General features: G+C 40.7%; 2 protein-coding genes and 1 long non-coding RNA gene across 6 annotated transcripts; 2 read left to right on the top strand and 1 right to left on the bottom strand.

Moving 5' to 3' along the window:
• Positions 1-1,393: 1,393 nt before the first annotated feature.
• clic1 (chloride intracellular channel 1) lies at positions 1,394-11,702 on the top strand. Of its 2 annotated transcripts, none has more exons than XM_020500622.2 (7): positions 1,394-1,516; positions 1,814-1,892; positions 3,912-4,021; positions 4,161-4,286; positions 5,606-5,712; positions 6,280-6,461; positions 8,149-11,702. In XM_020500622.2, the coding sequence occupies exons 2-7, from the start codon at positions 1,851-1,853 to the stop codon at positions 8,308-8,310; spliced, it is 729 nt and encodes a 242-aa protein (XP_020356211.1). In that variant the 5' UTR covers positions 1,394-1,516; positions 1,814-1,850; the 3' UTR covers positions 8,311-11,702. The 2 variants fall into 2 exon arrangements, with proteins under 2 accessions (XP_020356211.1, XP_020356210.1); XM_020500621.2 differs by having other exon boundaries at positions 1,510-1,596.
• On the bottom strand, positions 9,823-13,577 carry LOC116353392 (uncharacterized). The gene is made up of 2 exons (XR_004202831.1): positions 13,150-13,577; positions 9,823-12,389 (listed from the first exon to the last, which is right to left on the bottom strand). It is a non-coding gene; the product is annotated as an uncharacterized LOC116353392 (long non-coding RNA).
• On the top strand, positions 13,502-25,070 carry LOC109903730 (N(G),N(G)-dimethylarginine dimethylaminohydrolase 2-like). 3 transcript variants are annotated; one of them, XM_020500627.2, is made up of 6 exons: positions 13,502-16,808; positions 17,784-18,459; positions 18,730-18,918; positions 19,498-19,617; positions 21,664-21,807; positions 22,979-25,070. In XM_020500627.2, exons 2-6 carry the CDS (start codon positions 18,151-18,153, stop codon positions 23,093-23,095), a joined length of 879 nt encoding a protein of 292 aa, XP_020356216.1. In that variant the 5' UTR covers positions 13,502-16,808; positions 17,784-18,150; the 3' UTR covers positions 23,096-25,070. The 3 variants fall into 3 exon arrangements, with proteins under 3 accessions (XP_020356216.1, XP_020356213.1, XP_031644396.1); XM_020500624.2 differs by having other exon boundaries at positions 17,780-18,459; XM_031788536.1 differs by having other exon boundaries at positions 16,921-18,459.
• The last annotated feature ends 24 nt before the right edge of the window (positions 25,071-25,094 follow it).

Genomic DNA, 25,094 nt, shown 5'->3' with positions numbered 1-25,094 from the left:
AAGGGTGGGTGCTGTTATGGTGACCAGTGAACTGAGATAAGGTGGGGCTTTACCTAGCAGAGACTTGTAGATGACCTGGAGCCAGTGGGTTTGGCGAAAAGTATGAAACCAGGGCCAGCCAATGAGAGCGTACAGGTCGCAGTGGTGGGTAGTATATGGGGCTTTGGTGATAAAATGGATGGCACTGTGATAGACTGCATCCAATTTGTTGAGTAGAGTGTTGGAGGCTATTTTGTAAATGACATCGTCGAGGATCGGTAGGATTGGCAGTTTTACGAGGGTATGTTTGGCAGCATGAGTGAAGGATGCTTTGTTGCGAAATAGAAAGCCGATTCTAGATTTAATTTTGGATTGGAGATGCTTAATGTGAGTCTGGAAGGAGAGTTTACAGTCTAACCAGATACCTAGGTATTTGTAGTTGTCCACATATTCTAAGTCAGAACTGTCCAGATTAGTGATGCTGGACGGGCTGGCAGGTGCGGGCAGCGATTGGTTGAAGAGCATGCATTTAGTTTTACTTGCATTTAAGAGAAGTTGGAGGCCACGGAAGAAGAGTTGTATGGCATTGAAGCTCATCGGGAGGTTAGATAATACAGTGTCCGACGAAGTGCCAGAGGTATACAGAATGGTGTCGTCTGCGTAGAGGTGGATCAGAGAATCACAGGCAGCAAGAGAGACATCATTGATGTATACAGAGAAGAGAGTCGGCCCGAGAATTTAACCCTGTAGAGACCCCATAGAGACTGTCAAAGGTCGGGACAACAGGCCCTCCGATTTGACACACTGAACTCTATCAGAGAAGTAGTTGGTGAACCAGGTGATACAACTTGATACAACATTTTGAACAGAAATACAATAGTTCATTGGATCAGTTTAAAACTTTGCACATACACTGCTGCCATCTAGTGACCAAAATCTAAATTGCTCCTAAACTGGAATAATACATTGTGGCCATATCTTGCATTTAAAAGATGGAACAAAAAAATCAGATGCATGTTTTTTTCTTTGTATTATCTTTTACCAGATCTAATGTGTTATATTCTCCTACACTAATTTAATATTTCCACAAACTTCAAAACGTTTCCTTTCAAATGGTATCAATAATATGCATATCCTTGCTTTCAGGTCCTGAGCTACAGGCAGTTGGATTTGGGTATGTCATTTCAGGCGAAAATGTTTTTTTTTTTTTTTAAGGGTCAGATCCTTAAATATCTGCTGTCTTCAGCTTCGGTATGTTTTTTGATTTCATAACCCAAATGACATCGACGACCACCAAGGTCTCCCTGCCCCACCCCCACCCCCCTGTCCCCATCTCGTTCACGTACACAATCGGGTGCCTTTCTTTCTTATCACCGCTATTCGCTCGGGGCGCTTGGTTAGGGTTACAACGGAGTTCTAAATATCACTTGTATGTGGGCTTTCCAGGAAATGGAGGAATGAGTGTGTAGCAAGCGACACAGAGGGAGGGGAAACCGAAAAGGCGTTAACTGAAAGTTCCACACAGGACGTGAGCGAGGTAAGAACAATTTAGACGACATTGTTACTCACCAAACTCGCGTGAAAAGATTGTTATTAATTAAGTCATAACGGTTTACAGTAAGACCTTATTTTTCCTGATGCTTGTTTGTATTAGTTTATATAAACTATCGAATTTATCTGACTGACTATAGCAGATAGTGCCGCCAAGCCCTTGGTCGACATCGGTTATGTTTATCATTGAAATGAGTAAAATATCTGAAAGTTAGTGCAAGACTGCACATTGCGAGTTGTTAACGTTACCCATCCAAAAACTAATCAGTCCTGTCTCCTTTAGGTATTCCAGTTCCAGCAACAACACTTGAAACAAAAAGATGAGTGACGAAAATCAACCTCAAGTTGAACTTTTTGTGAAGGTAAGCAACGTCATCAAATCCATTCTGTGACATGCATAATCATATCTTGGACAAGTTACTATGTAAACAATGCGCCATTACTTTTCGCTGCCAAAATGTCATTATGTGGTACAATGTAATCTATTTTACTAAAACGTCATTATAACCCACGCATTTCTGCAGCAAGATAACTTATCAGTGAGAAAAGTAAACTGTTGCCACTGGTCCCTCGCATCATTTGTTTGAAGACTGAATGCCTAGAGAAAGCAGGCCTAAGGGTTTTCATGGTATTCATAAGATAGTAGATAGGGCGGCCATATATTACGCTATATTTGATTAACATGGCACATCAGTTGAATGGCCAGAACATTTTATAATCTAATTAAATGCACATTAAGATAATACATATGATATATAGGCTCCTTAATCTATACTGAACAAAAATATAAACGTAACATGTAAAGTGTTGATCCCATGTTTCTTGAGCTAACAACAAAAATCCCTGAAATTTTCCAAACTCACAAAAAGCTTATTTCTCTCAAATATTGTGCACCTGTTAGTGAGAATTTCCTCCTTTGCCAAGATAATCCATCCACCTTACAGTTGTGGCATATCAAGGAAGCTGATTAAACAGCATGATCATTACACACGTGCACCTTGTGCTGGGGACAATAAAAGGCCACTCTAAAATGTGCAGTTTTGTCACACAACACAATGCCAGGATGTTTTAAGTTTTGACGGAGCATGGAGTTGGCATGCAGGACTGTCCACCAGAGCTGTTGCCAGATAATGTTAATTGTTAATTTCAATACCATAAGCCTCCTCCAACGTTGTTTTAAATAATTTGTCAGTACGTCCAACCGTCCTCACAACCGCAGACCACGTGTAACCACGCCAGTCCAGGACCTTCACATCAGGCATCTTCACCTGCTGGATCATCTGAGACCAGCCACCCGGACAGTTGATGAAACTGTGGGTGTGCACAACTGAAGAATTTCAGAAACCTCAGAGAAGCTCATCTGCGTGCTCGTCGTCCTCACCAGGGTCTTGACCTGACTGCAGTTTGGCGTCGTAAACGACATCAGTGGGCAAATGCTCACCTTTAATGGCCACTGGCACGCTGGAGAAGTGTGCTCTTCACGGATGAATCCGGACTTCAACTGTACCGGGCAGATGGCAGACATTGTGTATGGCGTCGTGTGGGCCAGCGGTTTGCTGTTGTCAATGTTGTGAACAGAGTTCCCCATGGTAGCAGTGGGGTTATGATATGGGCAGGCATAAGCTATGGACAATGAACACAATTCCATTTTATCAATGGCAAGATTGTCGTGCTATTCGTCCACCGCCATCACGCCATACATGATGTCTGCCATTTAAGAGGAGTGGGACAACATTCCACAGGCCACAATCAACCGCCTGATCAGCTCTATGCAAAGGAGATGTATCGCACTGCATGAGTCAAGTGGTGGACACACCAGATACTGACTGGTTTTCTGATCCACATCCCTACCTTTTCTTAAGGTATCTGCGACTAACAGATGCTAATCTGTATTCCCAGTCATGTGAAATCCAAAGATTAGGGCCTAAAATAATTTATTTCAATTGACTGATTTCCTTATATGAACTGTAACTCAGTAAAATCTTTGACATTCTTACGTTTATATTTTTGTTCAGTGTATATTTCATAAGCTGGCCAGAGCAGCCCAGGGGTGTGGTCATTCAGAGGAAAACACGGACCAATATAAAGATAGGGTACCCTTTTTTCACTCTCTTATAATGATTTCTCTGTGTGAATATCTAGACTTAGAACCCTTTTTTCTCCTCAGGTATGAAAGATGTCCTTGTGGTAGCAGCTTAAAATACTTACTTCCTGTTCATTTCCCCACCATTCAAATTTCAAGAGACCCACAGCCCTGCTCTGTCACACATTACCCTCTTTGAGGGTAATCACTCTTTGACTTCCGCGATCTCTCTTGGGTAGTATATGATCTTCTTGTTCGGATGAATGACCATAATATGTGGCCTTCTATCCCATTCTAGGCAGGCAGTGATGGCCAGAGCATTGGCAACTGTCCGTTCTCCCAGCGCCTCTTCATGGTGCTGTGGCTTAAAGGAGTAACGTTCAACGTCACCACCGTGGACATGAAGAGGTCTGTCTAATGCCTATCAATCTGTATTTATATTACATATACATTTATATTACATTTGCACATGTCTAAGCTACTTACTCACTCTAATGCTGTCATTGTTTCCCCTCTCTCCCTCTGTCATTTCTCTCTCTCTTGATAGGAAACCAGACATCCTTAAGGACCTAGCACCTGGTGCTCAGCCCCCCTTCCTGCTCTATGGGACGGAGGTGAAAACCGACACCAACAAGATAGAAGAGTTCCTGGAGGAGAACCTGTCCCCTCCAAAGTAATCACTCCTTCCATCATTCTATTTGTATTCCATCCTCTGATCAAACCATCAAACAGTTATGCTGCTACTTGCATCAAGCTAAGTTCCATATCCTTCCAGATCTATGTTCATAGGTGGCACGTGAATTTCAAGTTTGGGGAAGCACATTTTGTTAATAATAAAGCATTCCATGCATCTATCATCGCATTTGTAGACTTATGTAAGATGGCCTACTATTCTGACTAGATTGGATAGTCATCATTTAGGCTAATAGTATAACTCAATCACTGTTTGCAAAAAATACCCTTCAATGCATCGCTGTGCGTGTTGTGGCGCAGAGTAGGCCTAGGCTATAGGCTATATTAGATACGTTTCTTCCCCTTTCTTTTCACAGGAAAAAATGTGGCCTTTTATAAACACATTTCATTTCAATTCTACTAAACTTTGTATGACTGGAGACATGAGCAGAATATTTTTGAATACAACAAAAAGTACAGGGTTACAAAAAGTATAGGCTACTGCTGACAAACAGATCAATAATTACGACCTTGTCTGCAGGCGTCTAATCTAGGCCTACGAAAAGGGGAGACAGAAATGATACAGATGGCCATCTAACCTGGAGGAGGAAATGATTGTTCAAAAACAAAGTTTAAAGTTGCACTGATCTAATGATGAGTGAATATGCGCACTCACCGGGGATAAGGAGGATGCTCTCTGCTGGTGCCAATAAGATAGGCTCTGGTTTGCTCAAATTGAGAATTTTGATAACAAAAAAATAGATTAGAGACTTTTTATTATCTTCTCTTTCCAGCAATAGCAATTGTATTTTGAAATATAGTGATATGCCTGGTACTATTTTAGCTGCTTTTCGCTGACAGTCATAACACAACAATAATCTATTTGGTATTTAAATGCGCGCAGTGCCCAAATTGCGGGCCTTCCAACTGTAGGCTATTCACTTGTGATTTAGATCCACAGCTTGTTTTTTTTTTAAATGAAGTTAATGATCATCTGGGGCCAAACCATGCTTTCTGGTGTACTTGCTTATTTGAAATTATTTGAATTCTTTCTGTATAGACAAAAGTAATTATATAAGGTTGGCAATTTCCTTCAATTTACTTTAGGAGAAGCTTAGCTTCCTTTGTATGATCATTTGTGTGTGTTGTTTGCCTCTGTAAAGTATGTTGATAGGTTATGTACTGTCCTTGCATGTACTTTGTGTTTAACGTTACTTCCTGTGTTCCTCTCTGAAGACAACATGCTTTCTCCCATGATAACTTGCTGACTGAGGTCTGCTAGATGGCAAATTTGAAATACGTCCTCCACCCTCTCCCCAGATACCCCCGCATGGCTTCCAGGAACCCTGAGTCTAACACAGCCGGCCTGGACGTGTTCTCCAAGTTCTCGGCCTACATCAAGAATTCAAACCCCCAGCTCAATGACAGTGAGTGACAATGACAAATCAGGATGAACTGAGCCCGACCCTTTCATGTACAGAAACACTATTGCGTGTTAACTAGCACCTGCAAGAACTCCCACAATCTGTCTCTGTATTCCAGAGCAGCAGGGAGTGTCTTTGTTAATGGCATTATGCTCTGAGCCTTGCGTCTCTTCACAAACCGGTTGCCTGTGGTCTTGTATTTTTAGCAGCGCTTTCAGAAGTACAGTGAAAAGTACACACTAAGATAAGCATTTGTCATGTGCAATGAGTCATTTTAAATTACTCTTTAACTCAGCAATTTACATCTGTACCTCAAGTCCAATTATGTTTTTGTTCAAATAATTAAAGTAATTATATTTCTATGGGTGTTAGTCATATTTCCTTTGTATTGTGCATTGTTTCATGGTGCAGCACATTCAATTCCTGTTTCAATATAATTGCAGGGAGCTCTCTGAAGGCTTTACTTGCATGATACTAGTGAGGAGCTTTAGCTTTGCGCGTACTACAGTTTGTTTATATACGTGTCCGTCTTAATAAATGTGTTGTACTTTGTTTCTCTGTGTGGTCAAGACCTAGAGAAAGGCCTGCTCAAGGCCCTGAAGAAGCTAGATGACTACCTTGGCTCACCACTTCCTGAGGAGATTGACGAGACTAGTGCTGATGAGGTCACTTCTTCCGCCCGTCCCTTCCTGGATGGGCAGGACCTCACTCTGGCCGACTGCAACTTGCTGCCCAAGCTGAACATCGTCAAGGTAATTCTTTGTTTTAAGCCCTGCTTGTGGCCTAGTGTGAAGTCCATAATCAAATCAGTATTAATTGGGGTTGGCGGACCACTTGTGAGCTAAATGCTGCCACATGTACAACATTAACTTCAGTGCGAACTGCAAAGATCCAATGGGCTCTTTTGATCATTCTTTTTTGGACTATAAACATTTCTTGGCTCTAACTGTTACTTTTCTTGTCTTTACTTTTTTGTATCTTACTTTTGTTTTGGTTATTCAGTAGCCACGTGTATTCAGAATCAGAAAAACCTTTATTCACCGAAGACATTTGCATGTTCAGGAATTTGACTCTATGAAATGATCCTGACACAATAAACAGAATATACAGACAGGCACATTAATCAGATTATACGGATAAAATACACTATATAAACAAAAGTATGTGGACACCCCTTCAAATTAGTTGATTCGGCTATTTCAGTCACACCCGTTGCTGACAGGTATATAAAATCGAGCACACAGCCATGCAATCTCCATAGACAAACATTGGTAGTAGAATGGCCTTACTGAAGAGCTCAGTGACTTTCAACGTGGCACCATCATATGATGTGACCTTTCCAACAAGTCAGTTCGTCAATGTTCTGCCCTGCAAGAGCAGGGCTGGAGTGGTGTAAAGCTCGCCACCATTGGAATCTGGAGCAGTGGAAACGCATTCTCTGGAGTGATGAATCATGCTTCGCAAACGCTACCTGCCCCAATGCATAGGGCCAATTGTAAAGTTTGGTGGAGGAGGAATAATGGTCTGGGGCTGTTTTTCATGGTTCGGGCTAGGCCCCTTAGTTTCAGTGAAGGGAAGTCTTAACGCTACAGTATACAATGATATTCTAGATGATTCTGTGCTACCAACTTTGTGGTAACAGTTTGGGTTGGCCCTTTCCTGTTTCAGTATGACAATGCCCCCGTGCACAAAGCAAGGTCCATACGGAAATGGTTTGTCGAGATTGGTGGAAGAACTTGAATGGCCTTTGGGATGAATTGGAACGCCGACTGCGAGTCAGGCCTAATCGCCCAACATTAGTGCCCGACCTCACTAATGCTCTTGTGGCTGAATGGAAGCAAGTCCCCGCAGGAATGTTTCAACATCTAGTGGAAAGCCTTCCCAGAAGAGTGGAGGCTGTTGTAGAAGCAAAGGGGAGACCAACTCTATATTAATGGTCATGATGTTGGAATGAGATGTTTGACGAGCAGGTGTCCACATACTTTTTACAGACCGCACTATGAACACTATAATCTACATTATAAACTGGGTGGTTTGAGCCCTGAATGCTGATTGGGTGAAAGCCGTGGTATATCAGACCGTATACCATGGGTACCGTATAACAAAACATTTATGTGTACTGCTCTAATTGCGTTGGTAACCAGTTTATAATAGCAATAAGGCATCTCTGGGGTTTGTGATATAAGGCCAATATACCACCGCTAAGGACTGTGTCCTAGCACTCCGCAATGCGTCTTGCCTAGGAACAGCCCTTAGCTGTGGTATATTGGCCATATACCACATCCCCTCGGGCCTTATTGCTTAGTTAGAACTTTGCATGTAGAGACAGATGTACAGTATGAATAAAAGCAATGTTACAGGATGATTTGCAGTGGGAGGGGAATTACATGTATCTCTCCGTTCTTTCTCTTGTTTTCTCTCTCCCTGTCCAATCCTCAGGTTGTGTGTCTGAAGTATCGCACTTTCTCCGTCCCCAAGTCTCTCTCCAACCTGTGGCGGTACCTGGACGCTGCGTACGCCCGCGAGGAGTTCTCCTCTACCTGCCCCAACGACACAGAGATACACATCGCCTACTCAGCCGTGGCTAAAGCACTTAAGTAGGAGGAGAAGGGGATTCCATCAGTTTTCACACACCAGTGAATACATCTTATACACTCACCTACGCACACACTGTACATGTGGCAGCATACACACACACTAATGTGCTCACACACACATGCACTCTCTCAGACACACATATTATTCAACAGCGTAGCAAGTTGGAAACATTTAATTGGCCATTTAAGAGTTTGTGAAACTGAGACTTATAGTTTATGGTTCCCTTTTTGTCACACCGCATCCACTCTTAATACCGTATATTCAGTGGCAGTTACACACAGTTAAAGTTCTATACACGGGCAGTAGGTTACATATGGTAGCATCCAACTAAAGGTGTTCAGTCACTATGATTAATTCTGCTCTCCATACATTGCCAGCTATTAGCTTCTATCTCTTGGCCAGGCCGTAAACTGCTCTTCACTGTTGATATATTGTTCAGGGCGAACCGCCTTTAACATGGTCAGTTTGAAGCAGTCGTTTTATACGTGCTAAATGGTCCGAGATTAGGTTCAGGGAATAGGAAAGCAGGTCTTGGGCATGTAATAGTACATCGGGGCACACTATACAGAGGTGTTTCTCAGCACTGTACTGTTACCAACACAGGAAATGATTTCAGCAGACCTCGGCTTCCCCTTTCTCCGCCTTGTAGCGCTGTGAAGGGTTAATCAAGTTTATATCCCCCCGTTGTAAGGCTCTTTTGCTATTAGTAATCGACCTCCATTCCCCCATTCAAAGTGAAGGATATTTTTTATACTATAAAAAAAACTGTGAGAGGCTCATATTGCAGGACAGTTGAGTTATTCCAGACGAAGTAATGTGGCTATAGTTGCTGCTTTGTGTGAACTTTAGGTTATTAAAGTACTTGACTCTGTATGGCCTTGAGGCACCAAGCCGGTTCAGTCACATGTTTCACTGTAATCTGAGGGAAAACTACAGGATGTAATGCAGACGTGCACACGGCTCCTCGCATGACTAAACCATAAACGTCACATTCATTAAAAATAGAGATGCACATTGCATAGATAACTGAAACTGAAATCTTCAAATAGAGAATGCTACAGGATTGAGTATTTGTACTTTTTGATATGGTTACTTGAACTTGAAAAAAGAGAAGTTTGAACCTTTAGTGAGACAAATGAAAGGTTTCAGGTCTATCGAGCTGGGTGTTGTTTAAGTTGTTTAAACACCTTTGAAGTCCTGTGCTTTGTAGTACTGAGCAATTTGAGCTTATTTAGGTCATTCGTTTTCGGTTCTATTAATGCATAATAATCACGGTTTTTAATTTTGGTTTTGATTATTTTTGTTAAATATGAAATGCATTATGAAATAATGACATGATTTTAGAGCTTTTTAATGAAAATTCCAAAGCCAAAAATAGTAAACATTGAATTTCCAAAACATTTAAAATATTCCATTTTCTCTGATCAGGTCCACATTGGGTAAACGTCAATAGAAAAATAGAAAATTACAATGAAATAATAAAATGTGTATATTACTTAGTTTTTAGTGGATTACATTATTATTTTTAATTCCTTAAAGTAATCATCTCATCTCTGCTCAGGCAGTAGCAATCAGCCAGCCAGGCCATGTAACATTACGTCCTCCCCATACTATACTGTCTTTAGTCATCCTATTTAGCTAGCCTGCCTAAGTATGCTGCAGAGCTTTCTCACGAAATCATTTGACTAGATCTTCAAAGTAGATAAGGCATACTTTCATTAACTGTCTCTGTCCCTCTCGTCGTTGTGTATATTCCTCTCTCGTGTGGTCTATTCAGTCTGTGTATCTAACCTAACGTAGCATGCGTAAAAGTGTATCCGTCCTGAGATCAGTATACAATGACGAGATGCTAATTTCTCCGCCCTAATAATGAGAGTCGTCGCAAATGCGGGAAGGCAAACGAAAAGCGTAAGTCATTCCAAGCGCATTGCATTCGGTTTATTTTGGAGAGATTTTTGCGAAAGTGAAACCTCTCGTTTGGCCTCTTCCTCTGATCTGTTTGAGCTGGGGGGAAAACTGGCACAATGGATTGTGATCATTGTAATTATTTATGACGTTTCTGCGCTGAACTATGTTGAATATTTGTTAAATGAAAACAACTCCCTTCAGCCCGGAGTCCCACATAGTTCTTGACATCATTTATTTTCTGAATTATTTGACTAACTAAATGGAATTCAAGTAATTTAACAGACTTTGGTCCATTAGTTGTTTAATAACCTGGAAAAAACGAAATGTCAGTTAATCGTTCAGCACTAAGGCTTTGTAGTGACTTAATAAGTCATCCATTTTACATTGACTTGAAATTCAGTCCCCTGGGAAAGAACTGGACATATTTGTTTGGGCTCTATTTAATCCATAGGTCAGCGTTACAGCGTGATTGAAATTCAAAGGCAATGTTACCGCGTTAGTGGAGACTGCATTCACGGTAAATGCTGCATATGCCGGCTCAGTCAGAAATTACATTTGAATTTCTATTGCACAATCTGTAACGATTCAGTGATACAGATTGAATAGAGCTCTCAGCCTGACTGATAGACGGTGCATTCATGATAATGACATACATTTACAACAGCTTAGTGAAGACAGAACCTATATATTTTGTATGTCTTCCAGGGTAAGGTTTTGTAAGACAGTCACTAAGTGCAATTCACGTTATTGAATAGTACAAACATGAAGATGTCATTTGCAATATATTTGGCATCTGAGTTGGCATTGTTATGTCAGCTATTTTAAACAGTCATCAAACCGTGGGATGAATCTGTAGTTTAAAACCCATACATGTCCTCCACAGCTGATAGATAAGAAAAATCTTCATAAAACCCATTACTATTTTACATGACTGAATCCTTTATGTTATGGATTTTATTTGGTTTCTATGGACCTACTTTTACCCGGTCAATTGTCTATAGTCCTGTTGTCATAACTATTTGTCAAAAAGAGACCAAGTCTTCATTTCAATGTTGCCTGTTGTATTCTAGTATTTTCCTTTACTGAAGCTTGTAACAGTTGTTTTTTTAAACTTCCTTTTACTGTAAGATTAGTGATGACTTCAGGGACTTTTTACATTCGTCTTTAATTATTATTTAATGTATTATCCACCTTTACGTCTCCATTTCATACATATCTATTTTCCATCTTTAACCCCTCCTCAAACCCATCCTCTTTTTTAAAGACCCATCTTCATTTTTGTTTTTATTTTCTTCCTAACTTTTGATGCATCCACGTATTTTAGCCCTTTACTTCACCTTCAATTTTATTCGAAGGCAATAGCACTTAACCTAGATAATGTTGTGTACATTGAGTCAATGACAATCAAACTTAGTATTTCTTTTGTAGGTTTTAATCATCCTGAAAAGACGGTCAAAATAAAACCACAATAGGTTACTGTTTCTTTACTTGTTTGTTTATTAATGGCTGCCAATCCTTTTTCAACAGTTATGCTATATATAGCACCATAGAAAAGTAGAATAGTTAGAAAGCCATATTAACCCTTATTTAAACAAATGTTCTTATAAATGAATGCAGATTTGATCAACATATGGATTATGTTTCGCCACTAGTTTCATTGTCATTTTAACACTGTCATATGTCTCAATAGACATATGACTCATTTCTACCCTCAGGTGACTGTGACTGTGCACTACTGTTTAGGATGCATCTGTGGGTGTTTCTCTCTGTGTGTGTGTGTGTGTGTGTGTGTATTGTATGTGAGTTCTAAGCCTACATGTAAACAAGGCACGGTCAGTGTGTCAAACTGTGTATGTCTATAATGAGATTTTTTTGGTTAGTGGGATTCATCCCATTACAGTATAGGTTGTGCATGTTACTGTGTGATGAGGAATGTACATATAAAATGCAATACATTTGGATATCAGCTTATAGTATGAGAGAGAAAATAACTAGGATGCACAGTGCACCTCCCCTCCAGATGGGGGCAGCATGGGCCATAGCCTCGTTGCACAGGTCCGTGTCACAGTAATTTTGGTAGGTGAAGTTCAGGCATGCAGTGTGTTTCTCCCCAGATAAACCACATTGAGAGGGACTGGCACAGTTCTTCTCATACAGGACCAGATGCAGGGAGCCTACAGATGAGGAAAAGGGTCATTTCAATGGTATTCAGTATATTTCACTTCAGTAAGTCGAGGCCTACTTGTCAGTGCACTGACTGAAATAGAGACAAGAGGAGATGATAGTGTAATTGCTAGACTGACAGACATTGGGATGTATTACTGTCACACTAAGAGACATACAATTGGCCCACCAAAAGTCAGTGGATAGACTACACCAGCTCTGCATTTAGAAAGGTGTTAACACAATACATTCAATCACTGCAAATTACTGACCTCAATCGAATTATGTGGCAAAAAATACTTTTCAGAGCGGTCCCTTTCCTCTTATACTCAGAGTAACACAGAATCCTGTGTCCCACCCACTTAGCATTTGGCTATTTTTAGAGATAATTTGATGGCATCACAGGCATTAGGGAGCTAACAACCGGCTTGCTGAGAGAATAGTGGTGACGTTTGGCCTTTTCAGCTAGCCTTTTGTCTCATATTATGTAGTGAAGACCCAGCAGGAAGGCAAGGCTAGGCAGGCATAGTGGGCCATAAAACATCTCCCACACTTAACTCTTCAACTTTAGTTAACATTACACAATTGCAGTGCCACTCAAGTTTGTTATCCAATCCAATACACAATCATGAAACATTATTGTATAGTTTCTGTCATGCCACCTCCACCGGAAACCCAATACTGTCTCCAATGCCCACACACATGCACAAACACACGCATGCAAACACACACGCAAGCACGCACACACACAAACGTACAGCCTGCACTCACCTTGCATCTCCACTGCTGTGCTAGCTCGTCAGCGTTGCCCGGCAGGACACTCCTGAGGGAACTTGAGGCAGTCCATAGGAGAGATGGCAGGAAACATGTGTAACAGCACAGAGTTGCTAATAAAGAAAGGGATTTTGTATCAAATATAAGATGTACATCATACTAATGGGGGTATGAAGGTGGGGAAAAAAGACAACTCAGGACTAAAGATATTCATTTTCCCCTAAAATGTTAATGGTTGCAACCTGGTCTCAGAGCATTTTGTATTATTCTGTATGTAAATCCAAGACACTTAATTTACTATAATATGTTACTTTTCGTATGTTATGTATTCATTTATGGGTGTCCATTAACCATTTCATATGATATGTTACGAATAACAATTCGTATTATATGTTGTGCATTTGCCAAACTTACAATATGTTATGAATTTGCTAAATGTACAATATGTTACGAATTCTAGCTAGGTGGCTAACATTAGCTAGCTCGCTAACGTTAGCTAGGCTAGGGGTTAGGGTTAAGTTTAGGAGTTAGGTTAAAGGGTTAAGGTTAGGGGAAGGGTTAGCTAACATGCTATGTATTTGCAAAGTAGCTAAAAAGTAGTAAGTAGTTGAAAAGTTTCTAAAATGCTGATGTCTTCTGGGATGAGATTCAAACTCGCAACCTTTGGGTTGCTAGACATTTGCGTTATAAGCCCACCCATCCACTTTGACCTTGCCTTAATTTAAGTAACCATCTGGTTTACATAACCATACCAAAGGTAACATATCATAGTAAATGGAGCTTTCGGATTTACATACAGAATAATACAAAATGCTCTGAGACCTGGTTGACTAGATAATGTAGAATTATTATCTCAATGCATTTCTCCTGTTATTGAGCTATGGGTCAAATCTAAAAAGTTACTTGTTCTTGTTAAACCTATTGAATTGAGTATTCTTAGGCATTATCAAGCTTATCTCTTTTCCTCAAACCTTCTCATCTCCATCCTTTTCTTACATACCTGCTAAAGGAAGACAGCACAGGAAAAGAAGGAACAGTTGTGGAGAAGACATCTTAGAAGTTGTAGAAGTTGATTCTTGGGCACTTTAGAAATATTACAAACTCTTCTCTCGTTTTGGTAAATGTCCCTGCCTGATACCTCCAGCCTCTCTCTTCTACCAACTCCACTAGCAGTTAATAGGTAGCATGTTTCATTCAAACCCAAATTAAATATATTTGTATCTCTTTCCTTCCTTCCAAGTCAGCATCCAATCCATCCAATTCTCAATCTTTCTCTCCCAGTCAACCACACTGTTTTGTCTCACTGTATTATTTCTCTCTCTTAAAGTGCAATGTGTCCAGATGTCATTTGTATTGTCCTCAGATGGTCAGTTGTAAAATCCCTCAATCTACCTCCCCATCTATCTCTGGTCTTCTTTCTTCCTAACCAACCAGACTCTGGGAGCAACGTTTTCCACCCCAAACTCTCCAAATGTAATTTGGACGGTAACCATGTAGTGCTTAAACTGACATGGATGTAGTGCTTAAACTGACATGGATTTACACAGAGGGCCTTACTTTTAAGATAACAACTAAATGTGACATGTAGGGTGGCGGTGATTTATATTGTACCGACTCAAAAATAGCAAGGCAAGTTACACATCATGTCCAAAATGAAGGCTACACCCACAGATGTGGATTCAGACGACACAGTAAAAACAGTGGAGAGGATGCACTGTATGATGCATTTTATACATGAGTATTTCTTGCTGAAAAGCTTATGCATTCAACTTATGCATTCAACTTATGCATTCAACTTATGCATTCAGCTTATGCATGAGATAATAAAGAGAGAACGGGAGGGAGACAGACAGACAAACAGACAGATGGACAGAGAATGACAAAGAAAGAGTAGGTAAGAGACAGAAAGAAATACTTGCAGTAAGAGTAGCGCAAGAGGAAGACTGGAAGACGAAGTAAAGAGAGGCAGAGAAAGTAACTGCATTATCCATAACTCCCTATAGAGTGCCCTGAGGTGGGCAAGGAGGGTAGTCAAGTGACAGGAGTCTTGTGATAGGGGTGGGATCAGGCCGGATAAACAGTTTACCAGGCATTAAGCACACCACACACAGCCAGCCTTCCTGAAACCCATTAGATAGGCTAGGGTCAAGTTCATACATCACAGAACGGAAGAAAACAGAGTGAAACAGGGAAGAACTACATGAACTTGTCCAAAAAGAACTGCTTGTTTTTCATTTTCTGTAAAAAAAAAAAGTTTTGCTATGGGGAAGGGATGATTGGCTGGTTGGCCTATTCTAGTGCTGGTATGTAGAGTACAGATCCTCCACTGTATTTCAATGGGATTTTTGTGTGGGCTGGAGTTGGGCTGACAGATGGTGTTCTTTTGTTAATCCTGTGTTTGTGTGTGTGTGTGCATGTGTGTGTGTGTGTGTCTGTCTGTCTGTCTGTCTGTCTGTCTGTCTGTCTGTCTCTATGTGTCTCTCTCCCTGTCTCTCTCTCTTTCTCTCTCTCTCTCTCTTACGTCATCAAATGAACTTCCAAGCTTATTTTCTGACTCCCAATCAAATCTGCAGTGGACTGTTTTGACATTTTTGACTGCAGTAACATATGCCAGTCGCTAGACGGGAACATTGCACTGCCCTGTCTGCAGGTCACACACGCCATCTGTCACTAGTGGGTCTGTTTCTGTGTTTACCATTTCACCAGAGATGAATGTCTCAAATGTGAGACTGAGTAATGCTCAACATTTGTAGGACGAACCTCTCGAGTGTGATAAACCACCAGCATCTTAATTTCCCAAGAAAAACAGACACTTTGACAAACTATGTTGTGTGACTCCGTCATATCTCTTTCTCTTGGACCCGTTGCACAGATATATGACCCATATTGCAGAAAAGCCCGGATTATTTTTCACAGACAAAGACTAGAGGCCAACACCACACACACACACACACACACACAATCATTGAATAGTCAAACGTATTGCGTCTGTAAAAAAAAGTGATGAAAGTTTGGGAATTAATAATGTGGCCAATTTAATCTGATGAGCGCACGATAAGAAAATAGCATTGCAAATGTATATAACTGTTCACGTTTATATTATGTAGAATGGGCGGGTACAAGTTAGACGAGGGTGTTGGGGGTTGTCACACTTGGAAACAATGGATCAGGGGGAAAATATGAATAAAATAATCTCTCTGAGGACCACTTGAAATCAATCTTTGTTACTATGAATTCTGCATAGAAAGAGTTTACGTTAGAAGCAACATTTCAACGGGTTTGGGCAACATTTTATAAGGAGATTAGCTGTTAAGCCTAGGCCTACTTTATTAAAGTGACAGAAGTCAGAATCATTTGCGAGTTGAAATCCGGTGGGTGAATTCTATTCGATCTGCACTTTCATACAAGGTAAGAAGCAAATCGTGATAATAACCTACTGTCAACTTTTCTCGTTCAGCGGAGAGGTGGAATCCTGGACAGGGCGGACTGGTGGGGGATGGGGAGGGGAAGTGGGGGTGAAAGGGTGAACAGGGCAACGGGTGAGACGGGGAGAGGGACATATAGAAGAGAAGATAATAACGAGATACGATGACCGGGAAGACACAGCCAGGGGAAAAGAACAGAATTTGAATAACCTCTGTAAAAACAATAATAAGGTAGGCTTCCATCTTCACTTAGATTTTTGAATATTGACATTGCACTGGGCGTGATGAGCTCTTTAACAGGCAAATATTTCAGATGTTTTTCGTGCAACTTGTTTCTCTGCAGATGGCTGGCATGGGATGCTAAAAATACATTGAAATAAATTAGTAAGAGAAATGTTCCTAAATCTAGGTAGGTAGTCTACATTCCTAAAATCAATACTGAGAAACCTTTTTGATACTGACCTTTTTGTTTGTTATTGTCTGATAGTTAATTCAATTCTGCCTTGAATGGTTATTACCACCCTGCTATCAAATGTTTTTTCTCTCTTACTTATCCAGAATACACTAAATGTAGGCAGAATGTGAACATACACGGACATAATATTGACAATCCGGCAACACTTGTTGCGTTCAGCAAATATTGCCGCTGGGATTCACTAAAGGAGGATAACAAAGCAGTGATTGTCTCTAAACTGTAGGCAATGAGTGGATATATTTGCCATTGCAAGGCCATTGTAGGATGTTGTGCTCAAATAATCTGCCCTTGAACAATGCCGCCCTTGTCTGTATTCTCCAGTCCACTCTGTTATCTGTATTAATTCTGGTTCACAGTTCAATTTGAAATAAGAATAATGTCTCTATCTACATACAGCTGTTGAATAATTGTTTTTATTTAGTTGGTCTCAATCATTTAAATCTGTATAGTGGTGGACACTGGACACTTCAGATTATCCTTTTTTTTCATGCCATCTCTGTCCAACTCCAGTATCACCACAAAACAGACTTTTGTCTCTCTGACAAAAATATGTTATGGTCCAGACAGTAGCCTATTGTATGTCCTACAGTCGAAGAGACTGAGATGCGTGCAGTAGAGCAGACACAATTGATCACAGGAACTTTCACCTAATGAGTCACAGAGCATGTACAAACATGCCTTCTCATCAAAAAGCCCCAGAGAATCTTGTCTCCCTCCTTTCTTTCAGACAGCAATCAGACTCAAACTCTCCATATTTACCTCCGTGGAACAATGCGGTGGGTATTGGAGTGGCTGATCACTGAAGTGGAAGAACAAGGATGAAGACTTTCTCCTGTGTGTTTTCCTGCCGGGTTGAAAGACTCCCCATAGAGTTGCTGCTTCTCTCCATCACATCCCTTTAGTGTCCAGCTGGTCTTGCCATCACACCTCGCAGCTTCTCAAACAGTTGGGAACACAACCTGACAAGAACTCTCACCCTCTCTCTCCCACTCATCTAGTGGCATACACACACTTTCACTGTTCTGTCTTGTAGTGGCTGAACACCACTACTAGCCCATAGCCAGGGTACTCCTACACCTGCACACGCACACACACATTATGGCAAGCGTGTTGCCGTACGGCCGCTTCACTCACGCCGTGGTGCGGGGCATCCCAGAGACCTTTGGGAAGGTTGAAGATGAGAAAAACAACAAGGTCGAAAACGGGGAAACCACGATGGACCTGGCCAAAGCACAGCGACAGTTTGGGGTGCTGACAGGGGCGCTGAGACAGAAGGTGGGGCTGCAGCTCATAGAGATCCCTGCAGACCCGGAGCTACCAGAGAGCTGGAGGATAGAGGATGTAGCTGTGATACAGGGAGACACGGCACTCATCACCAGGCCATTCAAACAGCAGAGACGCAGTGAGGTAAACACTGACCACAGCAACTGAGAAAATGTTTTAATCTCTGTATCGCAGATTATTATTTATTTTTTACCCTAAATGAAGGAGATGTGTGTGTGTTGTGAATCATTCCACTAAACATGTTGTAATTCTGTCTAAATTATTGATTTATGTTGCTGTTAATTATGTTTTAATTATAGATTAATGTTGCAGTAGAGTCAGTTTGACCTGGAAAATCAACTCTCTCTCTCCCCTTTTTCCTCTCTCCCTGTCCCTTTCTCCTATCTCGCTAAGACTGAAGCGGTGAGGAGGGTGATGTCGGAGCTCAACCTGACAGTGGTGGAGATGGGGGCAGAGGAGGGGGGCTCTGCAGGGGCCACGCTGGAGGGCAGTGACGTGCTCTTCACCGGCAGGGAGTTCTTTGTGGGAATCTCCTCCCACACCAACTACAGAGGAGCTGAGGTTCTGGCTGACACTTTCAGAGTGAGTATAGCTTGATTCCTTTCTCAAACCACATGAGAGGACAAGATCCAAAGTCCATCCCCTCCAACCTTCTCCTCCAATATGTTCTGAGAAAGAGGCAAGCAAAGGAATCAAGGAAAGACAAATTGGGAAAGAACCCATGTGTTGCGACAGGGATGAGCAGGTGGCAATTGTCCTATTGTATTATGCGATCTATAGTTAAAAGACAAATGATTTTTTATGTACAATGTAAATGTGTACTTCTTACATCTCTACCATGCTCCCATAAACTAGACATTATGTTTTCACAGTCAGGTCTGTTTATTTACATTTTAATGGACTTGTAATGGTATTTAATACCATAACCTGTTGGATTTGGATATTCAATATCACTCAGGGTGTGGCATGCAATTGTGTGGAGGGCTTTGTTTGTGTCTGACATCTGTCTGATATCCTGTTGTTGCTTTACATGCAATATTTACACTGTATTTATTATCTACTCTATCTGATTTCTTACTTGATTTGATGTCCAAGTACACGACCATATCCCTGTGTACAATATTTTATATTTTGCTCTTACCTTCTCTGTCCTCGTCTTAGGACTTTGCTGTGTCCACGGTGCCAGTGTGTGGGGGAGTTCGTCTAAAGAACATCTGCTCTATGGGAGGTCCTGATACTATCATCATCAGCAACAGTGATGGGGCCAAGAAGACCCTCCGGGTGAGTGTGTGTGTTTGTGTGTGTCCGAGAGAAAGATTGTGAATGAATATACTGTAGCTCTCTACCCATGTGCAGACCACATTCTGCTTGCCACAACAAACTCCCATTCTAGACATGCAAAGTGATCACTTCAAAAGACTCTCTCCAGCCCAGTATTTATGTCACTGTACTCAGATGAATAATGTAAAGGATAAATCAAGCTTTATTGGGGTGTTTTAAACTATCATGGTGTAGTTTGGAGCCCTATAAGCCCACATTACCCTAGTGTCTGCTCTAGTGGTCGACCGATTATGATTTTTCAACACCGATACCGATTATTGGAGGACCAAAAAAATCTGATACCGATTAATCGGCCGGTTTTTATATATATATTTGTAATAATGACAATTACAACAATACTGAATGAACACTTTTATTTTAACTTAATATAATACATAAATAAAAATGAATTTAGTTTCAAATAAATAATGAAACATGTTCAATTTGGTTTTAATAATGCAAAAACACAGTGTTGGAGAAGAAAGTAAAAGTGCAATATGTGCCATGTAAAAAAGCTAACGTTTAAGTTCCTTGCTCAGAACATGAGAACATATGAAAGCTGAAAGCTGGTGGTTCCTTTTAACATGAGTCTTCAATATTCCCAGTTAAGAAGTTTTAAGTTGTAGATAGATCAAATAACATTCAATTCCCATGGGGGACTAGTGCAAAAAAGTATGAGAATGTATGCACTCACTACTGTAAGTTGCTCTGGATGAGAACATCTACTAAAATGTTAAAAGGAATGAATGGACCATTTCAGTTTACACATAGTCTTATACTTCCTATAATTTCTATTTCACTATACCATCTGTATTTCATATACCTTTGACTATTGGATGTTCTTATAGGCACTTTTGTATTGCCAGCCTAATCTCGGGAGTTGATAGGCTTGAAGTCATAAACAGCGCTGTGCTTCAAGCATTGTGAATAGATGCTGGCAAATGCAGGAAAGTGCTGTTTGAATGAATTATTGCGAGCCTGCTGCTGCCTACCACCGCTCAGTCAGACTGCTCTATCAAATATCAAATCATAGACTTAATTATAATATAATACACACACAGAAATACAAGCCTTAGGTCATTAAAACATGGTCAAATCCGGAAACTATAATTTCAAAAACAAAACGTTTATTCTTTCAGTGAAATACAGAACCGTTACGTATTTTTTCGCATCCATAAGTCTAAATATTGCTGTTACATTGCACAACCTTCAATGTTATGTAATAATTATGTAAAATTCTGGTAAATTAATTACGGTCTTTGTTAGGAAGAAATGGTCTTCATACAGTTCGCAACGAGCCAGGCAACCCAAACTGCTGCATATACCCCGACTCTGCTTGTACAGAACGCAAGAGAAGTGACACAATTTCCCTAGTTAATATTGCCTGCTAACATGAATTTCTTTTAAATATGCAGGTTTAAAAATAAATACTTGTGTATTGATTTGAAGAAAGGCATTGATGTTTATGGTTAGGTACATTGGTGCAACGACAGTGCTTTTTTCACGAATTCGCTTGTTAAATCATCACCCGTTTGGTGAAGTAGGCTGTGATTCGATGATAAATTAACAGGCACCGCACTGATTATTTGCAACGCAGGACAAGCTAGTTAAACTAGTAATATCATCAACCATGTGTAGTTAACTAGTGATTATGTTAAGATGTATTGTTTTTTTATAAGATATGTTTAATGCTAGCTAACAACTTACCTTGGCTCCTTGCTGCACTCGCGTAACTGGTGGTCAGCCTGCCACGCATTCTCCTCATGGAGTGCAATGTAATCGGCGTCCTAAAATGCAGATTACCGATTGTTATGAAAACTTGAAATCGGCCCTAATTAATCGGCCATTTCGATTAATCGGTCGACCTCTAGTCTACTCTATTTGGTCCCCATCCGGAGATGATTGGCTCATGCCCATTTCAGTTTCTCTTTGTGTGGGCTACTCTAATGTGAACAGACCCTGGCCGCTGCTGTCATGCAAAACTTAGCCCTGCCTCTGTGTGTGTAGATGATGGAGCAGCTGACTGATCACCACTACGAAGTGCTCACGGTCCCTGAGGGCGCAGCAGCTAACTGTGTCTACGTCAGGGGCCCCTCCAAAGTGGACTACCTGCTTCACCCGCCCACTGAAGAGTGTCCCGAAAGTGTTCCTGTGAGTGAACAGTGGTCTTTAGGTTACTTTACTAAGCAGTACTTTTTTATATCCACGTTATTGTGCCTTTGGCAAATACATTGCCATCAGAAAGTATTCATACCCCTTGACTTATTTCACATTTTGTTGTTACAGTCTGAATTTAAAATGTATTAAATTGCTTTTTTTCTCACCCATCTACATATACTAACCCATAATGACAAAATGAAAACATATTTTTCAAGATTTTTTGCACATTTATTGAAATTTGAAATACAGAAATAATCCATTTGCATAAGCATTCACACCCCTGAGTCAATACATGTTAGAATCACCTTTGGCAGTGAATACAACTGGGAGTCTTTCTGGGTACGTCTCTAAGAGCTTTGCAAACCCGGATTGTACAAAATGTGCACATTATTCTTTAAAATGTATTCAGGCTCTGTCAAGTTGGTTGTTGATCATTTCTAGACAGCCATTTGCAAGTCTTGCCATAGATTTTCAAGACGATTTAAGTTAAAACTGTAACTAGGCCACTCAGGAACATTCAATGTCGTCTTGGTATGCAACTATATGGCCTTGTGTTTTAGGTGATTTTCCTGCTGAAAGGTGAATTTTTCTCCCAGTGCCTTTTGGAAAGCAGATTGAACCAGGTTTCCTGCTAAGATTTTGCCTGTGCTTAGCTCTATTCCATTTCGTTTTATAAAAATAAAAAAAACTCCCAAGTCATTGCAAATGACAAGCATACCCATAACATGATGCAGACACCACCATGCATGAAAATAGGAAAGTTGGTACTCAGTGATGGACTGTGTGTTGGATTGTGTGTAGGCCAGTGACACAAAATCTCAAGTTGATTAATTTAAAAATCAGGTTGTAACAAAACAAAATATGTAAAATGTCAAGGGGACTCATTTCTTTATTTTCAGTACAAGTCCCTCTAGTCAATTCCAAGAGTGCCATGATATAGGCATGATGATCTATTTCATTAACTCTTTCATTTTCCTCCCTGATGCAAAATACCATGAAATTGTCACATGATGAAGTGCGTGCTAGAATAAAGAATGGCGGATGAACAGTAGGCTACTAACACAAAAGCTTGTCAACCAGCCGTCGCAGTCCTTGACCAAAGATTCTCCCTATAAATGTGAATGTAATAAAATGGTATTATATATCTCTTCCTGCCCCCCAGGCCTTCCAGAAGCTGACGGACTACACCCTCCTCCCTACAGCGTGCAGCGAGGCCTCCAAGCTCGGAGGGTCTCTGACTTCATTCTGCCTACTTATCAACAGGAAGCCATACTACTAAATTCCCTGCCCTTCTCCCATAGAACACACATAGACCTTCATTGACTATATTTAAATACAAATGTGAACATTACAAAGACATCGCCAACTGTTGAGCAGGAGAAGAGAAATTCTTAATGGGATCCTTGGGACATACCAGATCTGAAGTTGAAATCGGGCACGATAGGGGTATGGTTAAGGTCAGTGCTTAGGGTAGGGACATCCCAAGGAGCCCGGCACTACACCGGGCTAGAGGGTTCAATGTGCATATTCTGCACAACTGCTCCCCCTACTGTGGAAAGAGAGCAGCGTGGTTAGATGAACATTCATAGGCTGTAGATTTGAATGTAGGTGTTCTGTATGCGGGCATTTTATGTCCCTATATAACAACTTGTATTTAAATACTCATCCATTCTCCAACCCACACTCTTCGCGCTCCAAGTAGGCTGTTTTGTTGCGGCCATAGAAGGGACGTGCCACCTCAACATTTTACAATTTGAGTGGTAAACTTGCAATGGTTGACGGTCCTGAATTGAATGGGTACGCCCGTTGTATGGATTCCATATCTATGGTTTTATCGACCTTTCGCAAATTTCTAAATACAATCACAGAAAAAAAGTAGTTTGGAGAGCAAACGCCTCGTGCTAAAAAGACGCATCTCTCATTTTCTCAACTCAATATTTTGCGAACACGGAGGCGCAGCGAGAGGTTTTACTAATTCAAAAATCTGTCCGCACGAAAATAACTTGCCAGTTTTTGTGTGTGGCAATGTGTCTCGAATCTATAAAAAAGTTTTAAAAAATTGCTGCGTGAGGCTTATTTCAGAGTAGAATTTAGGTAATGCGGAAGTTGTTACGAGTGTACTGTGAGTGCACGTGAATTTTGAGAATAAATTTAAAAAAACACCTTAAGCATAGCGTCTCTTCCCGTTAAATATAGGCGGTTGACGTCAACACCACTAATCGAATATTCAAAAACGGTACTCAATTAACGAGCTTTATCCACCAATCCAAAAGGTAGGCGGAAGTTTTATACAGCACACCATACGTGGAAAAATAATCCCTAGTACCCGCGACAACTAAAAAAACACGTTTCATGTCTTTTCATTGGCTTGGGCTATCCGTTGCATTAACCACGAGGTTGCGTCTCAGTGTCAAGAGTAGCCAATCAATAAAACGTGGGGCATAAATTTATAAAATAACACCCTGTCTCGTCATGTAGGCTAAAGTAGAATTTAAGGAAATTAGTAAACGCCAATGCCACCACGCAAATGTGAATTAGAACACAGGTGAAACTTAAAATGCAGATTTAGACGGTCTGCTTTTGAATAATGTATCCTGCCACCAGGCCTGGCTGCATGCTTTATAGAGGTATGAATAAACTAGTTATATTCTTTGTCATAACGACTGATTTGTGGAATTGTACACAATTAATGTCCTGATGGTTGAGATGACGGTCAAATGAATAACCCAAGGATGGAACGATTTCAGAAGTCCCCTTCAACAATTTCCATCATTACAGTTGACTTGTTCCTGTGGATCAACCAAGGCCCAAATTGGAAAGACCTATGGAGTGAAACACTGACAGTTGTTCATAATGTCAAAAACATAACTGAGGGTTGTACACGATTGCTCAACACCTCCAGACCATGATATAGCAACTCGGAACAAACTGGTATTGTTTGAGTCACAGTACCCGGGTTTTGTACTTTGTTGCAAAGTCCTCATTGGTGATAAAACATTGCCACTGGCCTACTCCCCATTAGAATACGTAGTCAGTAGTATGCAAGTCAGTAGTATGCAGTCAGTAGTATGCAATTAAGACTGCATTAATTTCTATAGTTCAACTACCTACATAATCAAAACAAGAACTCAATTTGTACTCAAATTCAGCATTTTAGTGTAGCCGTTGTATGTGATGTTTAGAACTATGTATTTAGTAGAGCAAATACATTTTAAACTTTTGACTAATTCCTCAACCCAGTCATGTATTGATGCCTTTATAAGTAAGCATTTTACTAA

Source organism: Oncorhynchus kisutch, linkage group LG14, assembly GCF_002021735.2.
Source record: "Oncorhynchus kisutch isolate 150728-3 linkage group LG14, Okis_V2, whole genome shotgun sequence".
Lineage (NCBI taxonomy): Eukaryota > Metazoa > Chordata > Actinopteri > Salmoniformes > Salmonidae > Oncorhynchus > Oncorhynchus kisutch.
The sequence above is the reverse complement of the archived record's forward strand: the minus strand, read 5'-3'. Positions and strand labels throughout refer to the sequence as shown.

Coding starts and splice junctions, on each gene's coding strand:
- clic1 (XM_020500622.2), top strand. CDS start 1,851: ATGAGTGACGAAAATCAACCTCAAGTTGAACTTTTTGTGAAG. Junction 4,287..5,605: donor GAGAACCTGTCCCCTCCAAA/GTAATCACTCCT, acceptor CCCTCTCCCCAG/ATACCCCCGCATGGCTTCCA. Junction 6,462..8,148: donor CCAAGCTGAACATCGTCAAG/GTAATTCTTTGT, acceptor TCCAATCCTCAG/GTTGTGTGTCTGAAGTATCG.
- LOC109903730 (XM_020500627.2), top strand. CDS start 18,151: ATGGCAAGCGTGTTGCCGTACGGCCGCTTCACTCACGCCGTGGTGCGG. Junction 18,919..19,497: donor TTCTGGCTGACACTTTCAGA/GTGAGTATAGCT, acceptor TCCTCGTCTTAG/GACTTTGCTGTGTCCACGGT. Junction 19,618..21,663: donor GGGCCAAGAAGACCCTCCGG/GTGAGTGTGTGT, acceptor CTGTGTGTGTAG/ATGATGGAGCAGCTGACTGA.